General features: G+C 47.6%; 1 protein-coding gene across 1 annotated transcript in view; it reads right to left on the bottom strand.

The window, feature by feature from the left end:
* EDC4 (enhancer of mRNA decapping 4) overlaps window positions 1-13,617 on the bottom strand; it is a 33,202-nt gene extending 19,585 nt beyond the window's left edge. Inside the window, exons 1-12 of the mRNA XM_030956122.1 lie at window positions 13,494-13,617; window positions 9,349-9,505; window positions 8,456-8,567; window positions 7,713-7,812; window positions 6,017-6,206; window positions 4,867-5,014; window positions 4,269-4,373; window positions 3,720-3,829; window positions 3,112-3,195; window positions 2,495-2,590; window positions 1,427-1,529; window positions 800-980 (exon numbers count right to left, since the gene is read on the bottom strand). Coding sequence (XP_030811982.1) covers window positions 800-980; window positions 1,427-1,529; window positions 2,495-2,590; window positions 3,112-3,195; window positions 3,720-3,829; window positions 4,269-4,373; window positions 4,867-5,014; window positions 6,017-6,206; window positions 7,713-7,812; window positions 8,456-8,567; window positions 9,349-9,505; window positions 13,494-13,572 — 1,465 coding nt within the window. The 5' untranslated portion in view covers window positions 13,573-13,617. The remainder of the gene's footprint in view (window positions 1-799; window positions 981-1,426; window positions 1,530-2,494; window positions 2,591-3,111; window positions 3,196-3,719; window positions 3,830-4,268; window positions 4,374-4,866; window positions 5,015-6,016; window positions 6,207-7,712; window positions 7,813-8,455; window positions 8,568-9,348; window positions 9,506-13,493) is intronic.
* Between the last annotated feature and the right edge of the window lie 626 nt (window positions 13,618-14,243).

The following is a 14,243-nucleotide window of genomic DNA, read 5'->3' as shown; positions in this document are numbered from 1 at the left end:
AAGATCAGTGCCTGGCCCTCGTGAGGATGCTGGAATGAGGTCTTCCCTCAGTCTCCTCCAGACTGAACAGACCAAGTGACCTCAGCCACTCTCCATCCAGCTTCCCCTTCACCATCCTCATGGCCCTCTTTTGGACACTCTCTAACAGCTTAGTGTCCTTTTTATATTGTGGTGCCCAAAACTGCACATGGGACTCAAGGCTGCACCACTGCAGAGCAGAGCAAGACAATCCCCTCCCTTGCCTGGCTGTGGATGCTGCACCACATCAGGCAGGAGTGTTGATGTGCTGGAAGAGAGGAAGGGCCTACAGAGGGGTCTGGACAGGCTGGATTGATGGGCTGAGGCCAATTGTGTGAGGTTCAACAAGGCCAAGTGGCAGGTCCTCTGCCTGGGCCACAACAACCCCCTGCAGCACCATGGGCTGAGCAGAGTGGCTGCAAAGCTGCCCAGGGGGAAAGGGCCTGTGGGTGCTGGTTGAGAGCACCTTAAAATGAGCCAGCATGTGCTGAGGTGGCCAAGAAGGCCATTGGCATCCTGGCCTGTTTCAGCAACAGTGTGACCAGCAGGACCAGGGCGGTGACCAGGCCACACCTTGAATCCTTTGCTCCAATGCCTGACAACCCAGCTTAAGCCTGGTGAAGAAATTTTTCCTAACACCCAATCAAACCTCATTGGGCACAACCTGAGGCTGTTTCCTCTTGTCTTGTTATTTGGGAGAAGTGACTAGCCTTTCACAAGAAAATCAGAACAAGCCAGGAAAGAAATCCTGACCACACAGCAGCCAAATTTTGTCACCTACCTACACTCAAGTTGTCAGTTTCCTCCTCTGCCGGGAGCACCTCGGTGTGCCGCAGCCGGCAGCGGCTCACGGCCTGGATGCCAAAGCTCAGCACTGGGTGGGTCAGGAGGAACTCTGAGATGGAGCTGAAGTAAGCCTTGCCCTCCTCCTGGTTCTGCATCAACTCCATCACATACAAGACCTGGAAATGGTAAATCAGAGCTTTCAGAGCAGACCATGCACATGTGTGGGGACTACAGAGCTGAGCATCCAAACCAGATTGGGAACAAGGGAAATAATGTGAGGAATAAAGCCTGGATCTTGAAATTTGAAATGGAACACTCAAGAGAACCACAAGCACCACACTCTCAAGGGAGTCAATGTTGATCAAGAACTCAATCCTACCATGTCAGACACAAGTATCTCCAAATGCGAGCTTTACAAAGGGTGAGAAATAATGCTTAAGGCTCCTAAGGATTACTCAGCTGAACTGCTGCCCTTTTTCATCAAACAGTGATGTGTCAACTTCTGCATTTTTATCTACTAACATGCAAATCCCAGACCTAGGCAGCAGAACCAGTCACAACATAAGGCCAATTCTGCTTCAACCACCATTTCCCACAAGCAGCAACAAAATGAACTACTTACTTTTCTCTGCACATCACTCAGTATCAGATACTCAGCTGAGAGGTCCAGGCAGACTTTCAGGCTGGGAAGAATATTCATGGAGCTGAAGATGTCAGGAGAAAAGCTACATATACAAATAAGAGGGAGGGGGTGCAGACAGCAAGGTAGATTAGCCCAACCAGCATGATTGCTACAAAACTGTACTAATTACCAAAACTCCCACGGAACATTAAGGAGTTTACAGCCCTATTACAGTGCAACCACCCACTAGAACAGAAACTCCTTTGCTGAAATCAATGCTGACACCAGCTGAGAAAGCAGCTGGGAGATGGCATGATAGGATCAAGTTATGGATTCTGAACACTGAAATGGAAGGTGACACTTAGTCATTACTCATCATGTTCCATATTCATAGGAGTACAAGAGTCAATGCTGCAGATTTAAAAGTAAAACTTCACCAAATCAAAATAACCCTTCCACAAGTTTTGGACCTTCTGAAGTGTGAGGTGGAAAAAGCAGCACTTGGCTCTATGTAATTTCTTCTAATTTAAAGAGGGAAAATCCAAAGTGGCCCTAAGCATGTGTGTGGTAAGAAAGGCCATGATCCACCAACAGAAAAATAAAATCAGGGAACCTAAACTGAGTCAAGGGATGCATTTCTGGGCCTAGACAGCACAACATTTAAGCCTTGGATAATTTCTTAAGCTCTATCAACACAGCAGCTTCTCAAAATTTAAACAGAAAAAGCAGTAATAGGAAAAGATCCTAGATTGGTTATTGAATATCTAAAATCTCCAGAGAAGAAAACACTCAAGGTGTGCAGTTCTGTTGTGCAATCTCCCCTCCTGCCACAGCTATGTCTGTGCTTTACAGAACAAGGCAAAGACAACAGATCTTGGTAACACAAATAATAAAAGTATAAAACTTCCCTGGCCTTGCCTAAGCTTGACCTGACAGTCCGCCAGAGCTGAGAGCTTCCAACAACAGGCTGGAATGGCCAAGGAGTAGAATCCATGGGACATCAGGGATCACCTTTGTAAATTCAGTACCCTTAAATGCCAGCCTTCAGGGGCATCCAGGCACACGTACCGAACAGTCTGCAGACAGGTCCAAGACACCGTGCACCACATCTTCAGTTCTCTGTTCTGTTCGGCTCCTGTGATGAGAAACCTCCAGAAGGGAACTCTGTAGGCACAACAGATCCAAATTCTCTTAAAGAAGATTGATCCTTCCCACAAAAGCTCCTCACAAGCTACCCATGGCTGATTTTACCCAACCATGGCTCAAAGTTCCCAGAAAATTTCTGCTCTGAGGCAGACTAGAAACCACTACACCTCTCAGAAACCTTAATACCACAACTGACTGAAGAAACAATAAGTTATATTTTCAGCAACAGCAGTTGAAATTTGGAGGTCTAACAGGCTATTTAAGACTGACCATACCACACACCTGAGAGGACCCCTTAATTTAGAATTCTCATTACTTTCATGAAATTGGCACTATGATTAAAGTCACTTTAGGTTGTGCTTCAGAGTCTTATTTATTTCTCCACCACTAGAAAAGTGACTACAAAGATGACAGGATTTGTTCCTGCTATTAAGCTAAATTTTTTAAGTATGATTCAGTTACAAGGAACTTTCAAGGCAAGGCAGAGTTAGAAAACAATGCTGAACTTTAACACTTCAAGCACAGGATTGGGGACTTACTCTGGGTCTTGTTTTTTATGGTTGTCACAAAAGAGCAGGCAGGAAAGAGGTCTACCATCATGGGGTTTCCACTCATGAAGACACCTGGGAATAAATCAGAGAAAACATCCAAGTGTGAAGGGAGTGGTAAATGAGGAGAATGCTGAACACACAACTCCTTGTCCAGAAGCCACAAATGAATACTGACTTGTAACTCTCCTTATACAAAATAAGGAGATCACACAGACAAATATTGCTACCAATAAATAAATAAAATCCCATGTTGTCTTTTGGTCTGATGTCTTAACAAAAACACAATGCAAAAAGAAGTCAACATTGAGAAGAACAGCTCAGAGCAGCTTCCTGCATTTACACAGACAGTGCAAAAAGTTTGACTACAGCTTGTGCAAAGCACAGAACTCCTGTCTCCAGACACAAATCTCTGTTTTTTCCATAAGCCTGTGGTATTCAGTGGTGCAATTTTTCAGCAACAAATTACAAACACTTATGCTGTATCTTTATAATGTCCTGAGAATGACCATCACAGATAATTCTGTATCAAGGAAATTCTCCCAGAGAAAATGCTGCTCTCTGTTCCAAGATCCTTCATTTCCCAATTCTCCAGTTACCTTGGCTCATCCTGTCCCTCAATATAGATCTGCCAGAATTTTACAAAACCATCATGGCTTGCTGTGGCCAACACAGTTCCATCTGGAGAAAGTGCTCCCTCGCTCAGGCACTACACAGAGAGGGGGAAAAGAGACACAGAAAAGTAATTTTACAGTTTTTCTTACTTTACAAGAAGAAAAGGCTCTATCTTCAAGCAAGAATTTGACTAACAATCTGATAGTAGAGAAGGCCAGAGTGATTTCTAACAGAAACTGGTAGCCTCTAACATTAAACCTTTTAACCCTACACAGAACAATTGACAGGCACCCTCTTTCTTGGTAATAATAAACTATCATCTTTCCAGACAGCAAATTCAAGTACAAGGGATTCTGTTGCCACTGCTCTTACTCTTATTCATGTTATGAGTAGAGCTCATTTTGGTTTGGGCTCTTCTGGCTTTTCACAATCATAATTGCCTCACAACTGTTTTTTTATAGCCAACTGTCCTAAGAACTGCAGCTCCTGAGACACTAAAACCCAAAGAAAAGCCAAAAAACCCAAGTCTGTACCGTGCTGTGGCCTTTCACCACAATGAAGCCTTCTTTGATATCAGGCACTTCCACTGGCCAGGAGCTGTTGTTGGTTCGGATGATGTCCAAGTCCCAAACCTCTGCCTGGAAAACAAACATGCAGACACACAGGTTTATTTTTATAACCACTGGTATGATCCAGAGAACTTCCTAGATCCTTATCTTATGGGCTGACACACCAGCCCAATGGAAGTGTGTGACATACACCTTCCCATTTCCACACAATTTGGCCATTCAATCCTGGCACTGTACATAACACAGGGAATTGCTCTTGGCATTTGTAGCTGCTGCCCACCAAGCCCCTCCCTCGGGTACTGGCTCAGCCTGAACAGATAAGTGATGTCTCTGTTTCAAGTGGTCTTTGTCATTTGATGATGAGCAGAAATTCCCTTTCCATCCTCCTGAGGCCCAGAGAATGATCTCTCCTGGGAAGAGAGGAACCCAACATCTTACAGGAGGATCCCCAACATGGACTACACAGGAGCCTTTACAACTTCATTGCAAACTCAGCTCTTTCCTCCATTAAATTCTCTCCTAATGATAAATGAGGGCAATGTTTCCAAAGCAGTTTCCTTACCCTGTCCTCATGCAGCAATGCCAGGGTCTGGCTGCCCTCCTCGCCGCTCTCCTCGTTGTCATCGGGGATGAAGGGGCACCAGATGATTCTCCGGAAGGTGTTCAGGGGGGTGTTGTCAGGTCGCTTGATGTTAACCAAGATCTCCTCTCTGATCACCAGGGTTAAGAAATGTAACATTCTGGCTCTGTTACTAATGCCCAGCAATAATCTGTTCAGGCTTGGTCTGCTGTTTTAACAAGGGGTTTTGGGCCATTGATTCAAAAAGGAAGCAGGTAAAGGGATTCTGCTGAGAAAGCAGCCAAGCTAGAGTTTCTTCACTGACAGGAGAGCTTCAGCTTACAAAAGTTTATAGGTTCTCACAATTTTCTCTTGCAGGCTGCTGTGACAGGATAAGCACAACAGGGGCACACAGCCACGTCTGAATGTGCAATCCATCAGACAGCTAATGATTAGATGATTTGTTAGCATTGCAACACTGCCAGAGAAAGACACAAGAGCTACCATACTGCCTCCAGCTGAGTGCTTGAGTGCACCACCACAAATCAGGGCTTCAACAACTACCACCACCTTTGCTCCAGTTGCTCTTGAAATGATGGTGCACAATTAAAATTAAAAAGCTACACTCTGAGGTGACATACCTCACATGTTTCCCAGAAGCACTGAGCAATCACTCCTAGCAATTAAAAGGAAAATATTTAGGGTAATGAACACTGAAAATAAATTTCAGGGCCACTAAAAGGATGACAGGTTTGGAAGGAAGATAGTGAGTGGATGGGATGTCTAGCCTCTTCCCTAGAGAAGTAACTGAGGAAAAGAGGTAGAATCAGACAAGATAAGCCTCTGTCACACACTTGAGGTGACACTGTCCACACCCAAGCTGCTACAGAATGACACTTCTCACTGTCTACTTTGCCTGGACCAGGAGCACTGAGGTGCTCCTACAATCTCAAGCATTGCAATATCAAGTAATGACTGCTGAATGCAGGTAAAAGTTGCCAGATTTGACACTCTGGAAGGGGTATAACGATCCCATCTTTCCCCTGCAAGCTGCTCTTCTGCAAAAGCTACAAAATCAAAGGGTAACGTTGGGGTTGCATTCACATCTAATCATTACGCAGAGGCTGACAGGAGATGTATTTGGACAAGATACTGGATTTTTTCTTTATCCATGGCCAGGCGCCAGACAAAAAGGTTGCCAGCCTCGTCCAGGCAGGCCAGCTGGTTGGAGTTGAGGTGAGCAAAGGCCAGGTCTGCCACACCTCCTGTGAATCCCTTCAGCAAGGTCCGCTCAGCAGTGCTGACGCTCAACACCCGCACCATGGCAGAGCCATTGCTGGCAGCTGTGAGACACACAGAGGGACAAGTCACCATTCATGCCTGTGGTTTCTCTGCACAATTCTCATAAACTTCCCAAAACTCTCATAAACTTCTCATAATTCCCAGGATTATCCTCATTAAATGCTGCAATTAAATGCCAGGCCTGGACCTCCATCCTGAGCTTGCCACGCTTCCAAGGCTGACCTCCAGTGACAGTGAATTAATTTTGTTTGCAATTTAATTTTCAGTTAGTTTTAATTAAATTCAATTAAATTTTCAGCTTAATTTTTCATGGAGAAAAGGAGCCACTGAGAGGCAGATAGCTCAGATACATGTTCTGTAAGGGGAAGCAAAAGGCATGAGCATTCACCCTGCAGAAAGCCCTCCTTTTTGGCTTGCATGACTGAAAAGAAGATGCTTCAGAACATGAGCACACTAAGCAAAGTTTCCAGCTTTCCCTTTTCAGACAGACACCAATCCCTACAAAGCAGGCAGTCTTACAGGGATCATGGTGCTTTCACTTCCTGATGCCCATGTCAGCCCTAGCAAACCACTCAGCTTCCCAGTGTTACTACACCCAAGCTTTTAAAATACTTTTAAAAGGGTGAGACATCCTTAAGATACTCTAAAATAATCTCAGCTAGGAAAAAAACAAAAAGAGCAGAGTAGCAGGTTTCATCAAAGACCAGATAAACTGGTGTGAGAACTAAGAACAAAGAGACACAGACACTCTCTGCTTCTATGAGAGCAGAAAGAGACACTGTAGATAACTAAGCGTTCATTTCATAGAACTCTTAAGGTTGGAAAATACCTTTAAGATCATCATGTCCAACCAGCACAACCCTTATGTTCACCACTAAACCATGTCCTCAAGTGCCATAACTATGTGTTTTTGAACACTTCCAGGAATGGTGACTTCACCACTTCCCCGGGCAGGGCAGTTCCAACGTTTTAATTTTTCCTAATATCCAATTTAAACCTTCCCTGGCACAACTTGAGACTGTTTCCTCTCATCTTGCCACTTTCTTTCCCATATGCTGTGAAACAATCTTTCCCTGTGTTGTTCTGCTTTCTCTATTGCACAAGGCACTGCATCTGCATGCTCTTTGGATCCTCAAAATTTAGCCTTAAACTCAAGTCTAAATTTATGCAAGCAAATCCATCACAAACACTTATCTGCTCAAATTACCATGGGGCTGTTTCTGTGCTTTGCTACAGAGCAGTTTGTTTGCTGCAGAAATATTTAATTAGAGGAGGAATATGAACATCAGCTCTCCAGTAAAACCAATGTAGTCCTTCAACTTTTCCTACATCCCCACTGAGTCCTTCTCTTTTATTTCTAACTCTCCCACATAAACTCTTCTCTCCACCATTGCTTATATTCCCTCTACAACAGCACTCTGATCTGAGTATTGCAAGGTATGTTTCAATTAGTGCCAGTTATGTTGTTCTGATGCAAACTCTGCCTTTCTTACTGATACACAGAGCAACAGAATACAAATCACATCCAAGACAAGAAAGTAACTCACCTCTAATGGCATAAGCCAGGTAAGAGTTTGAGACAGCTATCAGATTGCCATAGTAGTACTTCTGCTCCCAGTCATATCTAGCAACAGGCTGTATTTTCACCTGTTCAGAAGAAAGCAAACAAAACATGAGAAATGTCTGGAATTATTTTTTCCATCTTTGTGGTCCCTTAGGTCACTGCACACTAAGGAATAAACTGGAACAGAAAATGGAAAAACACAAAATGGAAAATTAAGGAACAAAGTGGAAAAAGTCTGAGTGGATCAAGACCAAATGTCTCTCTCCTAATCATCAGCATTTGTTCAGAGCATGGCTTAGTTCTCTGCTCAGCACCAGCTCTAATTTCAGCATATTGGTTCTTGCAGCTCTGACCTGCTGGCCAGAGCTCTCAGCAGGACTGATGCCAGCAAAACAGCCAGGGAAACCCTTCCTTCAGGGTGCAGGGAGGAAACAACCAGCAGAAAAATCATGTTTGTGGAGAAAGGACACTTTCCCAGGAACCTACAGCTTAGATCATGAACTTCTGAAAATGAGAAGATAACTCAGACAGACTCTGGAATAATAGAAACAATCAGCTACAAGATACTGCTCCAACTTTTTCTCCTTGTTAGTCTCTGACAAACTTCTACCTCATTAGAAACTCCTATGACACAAGAAAGCAGATATTCATTTCTGTTTAAAAATATTCAAGCATGAGCTGATGTGACTAAAAAAGAGGCAGACCATGCTTTCTCTTGCTCCTTACCTTGTTACTCCCTCTGGCCTTGCTGGTGATGCTGGAATCACTGCTGGCCACCACCTCCACGTCTTTTGCTGATATCACTAAGCAGGTGGAGCTGTCATCACCAGAAAGGCAGCTTTAAAAAAAAAAACAAAGGGGAGAAAAATCAGACAGGACTCACAGGAACAGAATATTTAATATTTTATGTTAAATTCATAATTTTAACAGCAACACAGCAGGATCTGTGCATCTAAGAGCTTGAGCTGAACAAGTGAAGACAAAACTCTTCTCAGCTGAGTCTCCCTTCCCTGTGTGTCACAGGTTTGAGAGAGTCAAACACCTGCTTTGTTCAGCCTAAAAACCTTCAGTTCATTTCACTTGAGCACAGACCTACATTTGATTCACATCCCCAGCACTGGATGATATGAAGGAACCAAAACCAACCAGCTGAACCTCATGAACAAAACAGTGCACACTGCTCATGGTTCTCATGGCATCCTCTTTCAAAACCATGACCAGAGCACCCAAGCAGAAGCTACTTCCATGCTCTGCAACACCTTAGGTGTTGGGTCCCTGAAGGAGTCCTGCTGGACATCTACAGGAGAACCACAGTTTCAACCACAGCCCTCATGATTTACATTCACTCTTATGTGCAATTTTCACCATGTACAGTCCTGTTTCCCTTCTCTGAACAACTCTGCAGGTATTCTTTGGTTCCTGAGATGCAAGGGTGGCAGACTCCATGCATCAGCCTCACAAAAGCTACAAAAGCTCTAACCATGAGCAGTGGCTCACAGCTGCCACCTGAACTGAACACAAAACCCATTGTCAGAGGCCCAGCATGAATCTCCACGCTCCGGAGAACCGAATCTGAGCTGTTTTCTGTTCACTCTCAGCATTTCTTTGGCAAAACTTACATGACTTGTTTCTCCTGCAGGGCTCCTAGGGAGATGCTGCGATGCACTGGCTTGGCCAGAGCAGCTCCATCTCCGCTCCCAAGGGGGTCAGGCACCAGCAGCCCATTCAGGTCCCCGTTGTACGAATTCGACGGCCTCTGGTTCTCATTCACCGAACCTGAGGAAAAGCAACACCAGCTGTGCCCAATGTGCATTTAAAAGAAACAGCACTGTGTGAAATACACCACCTCCAGGTGCTTTTTGTCAGCTTCTATTGGTCTGTCAGGTAGAATATGCTGAATTAATTGGGACAAGTGTTCAACAAAAAAAATGGGTAAGAGACCTCCTGTGTGATGACAAACTCACCTTCACACATCTGAGTGAAACAGATTTTTTTTCTTCACAAGCAAATCAGAGAAACTCCAAAGAGTATGTTTCAAGGAACTTAACCTGGCTCAAGGAGCAAATAGCTTTAGATCAGAAAGACTAAGCTGGTAATTCAGGTTTACTGAACCAAGTGCCAGACCAAAAGGTTCTTGACAAGTCAATGCTAACCCTCAGGCCTGCAGAGACCTCTGAAGTGCAGCAGTGCAGGGATCAGCTGCAACATTTGGGGCTGGCTGGAAACAGTGCATTTGTAACTTTCCAAAACCGGCTTCTGACCGTGAGACCTCAAAGTCCAGGTGTTTAAGTAATTTTCCTAGGAAACTCTGCAGCTGTGCATTTGGAATTCCCGTATTTTTCCCTTGGTTGAACAACCACAGAGAAGTTTATAGCAGTCAAATTTTGTGTAAAGCAGCCATTTGTTCAGAGCCCCAGCTGTGCTCTGAAGAGTGTGTATGCCCTGACTTTGCACATCTGGCCTAGCAGCAGGTGCTTGGTGGCTTCCATGCCTTCTGAAGGCTTTAGGAGGGGACAGACATAACAGGGGGTGAAGGAGACTCTTCTTCACTAGCAAGGCAAATATTTGACAACCCCCACTGCAGAGCAAGGCCCCCCCATCTGCACCCCCACATCAGCACACCAAGGAAAAGCCGCCTGTCTCAGCGAATCCTTGCTGGAAATTTTCGCTGGTTTTGAAACCCGAAATTTCGTATACTGTTGCCAGGTAACAACTGCTGCTGAGCTTTTGCAAAATGGCTGCTCCCAGGACCAGAACTCCCCATCTCTGGCACATGGAACAAACCTAAACATAACTGGGGCCAAGAGGCAGATCCTTCCAAAGTGAGACAACCTTTCTGCTACTGAATAGGCTTCAACAGATCAGGGTGATGCTGCTGCCTAAAACACAACTGCAATTATTCATTTGCCAGAAGAGTATTTTAAGCTTGCCTGTTTATGAAGAGTCATTATGGACACAGAAATGGGCAGTGACAGAGTACCCCAATGCAGGGACAATTTGGGCACGCACCTCAGTGTAAAAAAGCAGCAGCACTCATACAGCACGAGGAAATTCAGGCAAGGGAATGTGATCCAGCACCTCCCACTGGTGCTGTGCTTGCTGTCACAGGATTAAGATGTGCCCCTTATTCCTACAGCATAAGGTGGGTGCTCGTCCAGTTGCAGCTACTTCCACTGACAGCATTTGATCCTTTGTGACCAAAGGCAGGAAAATATTCCCTACAGAAAAAGCATCCAGTCTCCCAGAGAAAGATGATACGTGCTTTGCCCTTTTGCAGCCACAGCAAAGCCTCATGTAAGTACTGCTGCTCTTTTACACACAGCAGGACAGTGATGTTTGCTCCATGGGAAAAAGGAAGGAGGAAACACTCCCCAGAGGCTGATGGGCCCAACAACAGCTCACCCAAGTTCAGGAAGGGGCACAGCTCAGTCTGTGTTAGTGAAACCCAGACAAACACAGGTGCTGTCTGTGCACAGTCCTCAAGGCATAAAAGAAGGGAAGAGGCTCTGTTTAGTAAGAACATGAACTAAACCAAAAGGTTAAGCTAGACTGGTAGATCGAGGTTCCCAAAGGGAAAGAAGGGTGTTTGTGTTCATTACCTTTTCAAAGAGCAGAAGCAGTCAGAGCTGAGACTGAACTCTTCCTGCTCCCACCACCAGCTGCACCAGGAGATGCCAGCCTGTACTGAACACTGCCCTGATACACCATGAGCAGGGTGAGCCCACATAACACCTGCTCAGCAGCAGAGATCTCTGCATGGATCGAAGGATCCTGCTCACCACCAGCAGGGATGCTCCTCCTCAGCACAGTGGCACTGACAGCCTGTCCCCACATCCCAGCAGGCAGGTCCATGCTTTGGCAACAGCTACTGAAGCACTGGATGAAGTTTGCCAAAACAGGGAGAAACTGTGTCAGGAGAGACAGACTGGGTAGTGGATGACATTTTCACAATCACCAAGCCCAGCAGAATTAAAGAAGTATTGTGACAGTGGTAAACTCTTTAGAGCAGGGAGTGTTTCTTGTCACCTGCCTGGACAGGACCTAGAGGAACACAACACTGCTCACAGCCACCTGCACCTGGTACTGCAAAACTTGAAGGCTCCCCTATTCCTCTCCCCTGGCATCCTAACAGGAGGTTCAGAGGCTTTCAGCCAACATGTGCACTCTTCTTCTTCCCCTTATTAAGTCCATCTTCTCAAGTTTATTTGCTGTTACCCAGGCAGTGATTTCTGCTGAGAACCAGCACAGGCTCCTTCTATGAACTTCCTGCCCACTTGCTCCTCTCCTCTCAAACCCTTCTTGTGCACTGGAGATGACAGAGAAGTTAAAAAGAGAATGAACAGGAAAGAAGAATGAAAGAAATAAGCCATACTCTGTCAGTAACTCCTTGACCTCAACCAGCAGGAGAAGCTGCTTCAGGAGAAAGTCAAGTCACCTTGAGCAACAACTCCAAGCATTTCTCAACCACAACATATCCTTTCAGCTCACAAACTGCTTGTGAAATGAGTGTTCCCCATCCCTGTACTGAGCTTCCTTCCAGTCTTCCAAGTACAGTGCTGCACTACAAACAAAAAATGTATTCTTCTTGTAAGAATTAGAATCCAGGAACATGCTAGCACTCCAGAAACCACAGAAACTATTCCAATTAATGAGGAGATTCTCTAAGGGTAGTAGAGCTCATGAAGCTGCCTTCCTGTAGATTTCTTCCATCACTTCACAGGCCTCTATAGCCCTCCACAACATTCCCACACCCAATCTCTCTTCCTTTTGGCCCAGCAAAAGGCAGCACACATGGCAGCTGCTTCGGAGGTAGCACATTCCTGCTGAGTCTCAGGACATTTTGAAGTTATATTATTCCTGTCCTGTCTTCCCCTCGAAAGGAGCACAAGAGGGGCATAACTCTGTCCTCTACCCAGGGGCTAAGATATTTTTGCAAAGCATTCATGTCTCAGCCTCCTTCAGAGTGTTAACTCACTACATTTGACTGAAACACCGCGGCAGGTTCAAGAAGGGAGATGAGAGAGAGCCGAAGCTCCAGGAGAGTGGGAACACTATCCAGCTGACTACTGAGCCCGCTGCCGATACTCCTACAGGCAGAGGGGAGCCCGCTGAACTCTGAGCAGAGAGGTATAATAGTTCAGAGCACAGGGAAAAGACTCACAACCTCTTCAGAAGAGATATCTGCGATCCCATTTCACGTACAAATAAGGAGAGTGAAAAGTTCCTGTAAAGGGGGAAGCTGGCACTGATCTCGGAGCAGCCTACCAGCCCCTTCCACTCAGCCCAGAGAGACACCTGGGAAACACTCCAAGCACTCCTGGGAAGGGGGAACACTCGTGTCAGGGAGGTCGGGGCTGTTCAGCTCCCAGCAGCAGCACCTCCCAGATGAATGGAGCCCCGAGACGGCCGCAGCAGCGAGCCCCGGGCCCGGCCTGCTCTGCTCTGCCCAGCGCCACCAACCCCGTCCCCCAAGGCTGGTCCCCAGCCCGGGGGCTCCTCTCCTCCTCACCGGCCGCGCCGCCGGCTCCGGGCTCTGCGGGGAGCGAGGCAGAGCCGAGCGGGACCCCCTGGCCCCGGGCGGGTCGGAGGGCGCTGCCGGGCGCCCCGAGGCGAAGCGGTCCCGGCGGGGCCCCGAGCGCGACCGCTGACAACCGGCGGGGCGGCGGCGCAACGGCCGCGGGGCTCCCGCGGCGCGGCCCGGAGACAAGGCCCCGCCCGGCCCGGCCCGGCGGCCTCTGGCGCCCCGCCGCTCCCCGCTCCTCACCTCCCGGCCGGTCCAGCTTGAGGATGTCCCGCAGGTGCTGCGTGGCGTCCTCGATGTCGATACTGGAGCAGGAGGCCATGGGGCCCGGCGCGCCGCCCGCCCGCGCCGCCGCCACCGCGCTGCCCGGCCCGGCCTCGCCACCCGCGCTTCCGCCTCCGGCCCGGCCCTGCGAGCGCCGGGCGGAAACCGCTGCCCGAACGGAGCGTTCCCAGCGCGGCGGGGCGGGACCGGGAGGAGCCGGGAGCGGCGGGGCTGGGCCGGGAGCAGCGGTGTCCGGGGCTCCCCCCAGCCCCCCATCCGCCCCCGCCCGGCTGGGACAGCCGCCCTGGGCCAGCCCCGCTCACACCGGCTCCCGCCGAACGCGGGGAGGCTGCACACACAGCACAGCGCGGGACTGAGCACAGCTGCCGGCACCAACTCCTGGAGATCGGCACGGGAGCCACCCCTGGGTTCACACAGGACACTGACCGCAGGCTGCCACCACTGTTGTCATCCTCCTGTACTATGGAGTGTGAGGAATTTGCATCGGTAACATACAACAGGTGAGAACTAAGCTGTCATTGTTAAAAACTGAGCCGGAAGGCTCTGTTATGAAAGCTGCTGAGAAGGAGGGGAAGAAGGTGTATGGAGGAGGGCAGACCTGCCCTGCACTCACTGCCAAAACTGTCAGGAATCGTTCAGCCCGAGCTCCAGCTCTGCAAGCATTCCCCCAGCAGACAGACACAGTCTACCCCCAGCAAGCACTACCAC

Source organism: Camarhynchus parvulus, chromosome 11, assembly GCF_901933205.1.
Source record: "Camarhynchus parvulus chromosome 11, STF_HiC, whole genome shotgun sequence".
In the NCBI taxonomy this organism is placed as follows: Eukaryota; Metazoa; Chordata; class Aves; order Passeriformes; family Thraupidae; genus Camarhynchus; species Camarhynchus parvulus.
The sequence above is the reverse complement of the archived record's forward strand: the minus strand, read 5'-3'. Positions and strand labels throughout refer to the sequence as shown.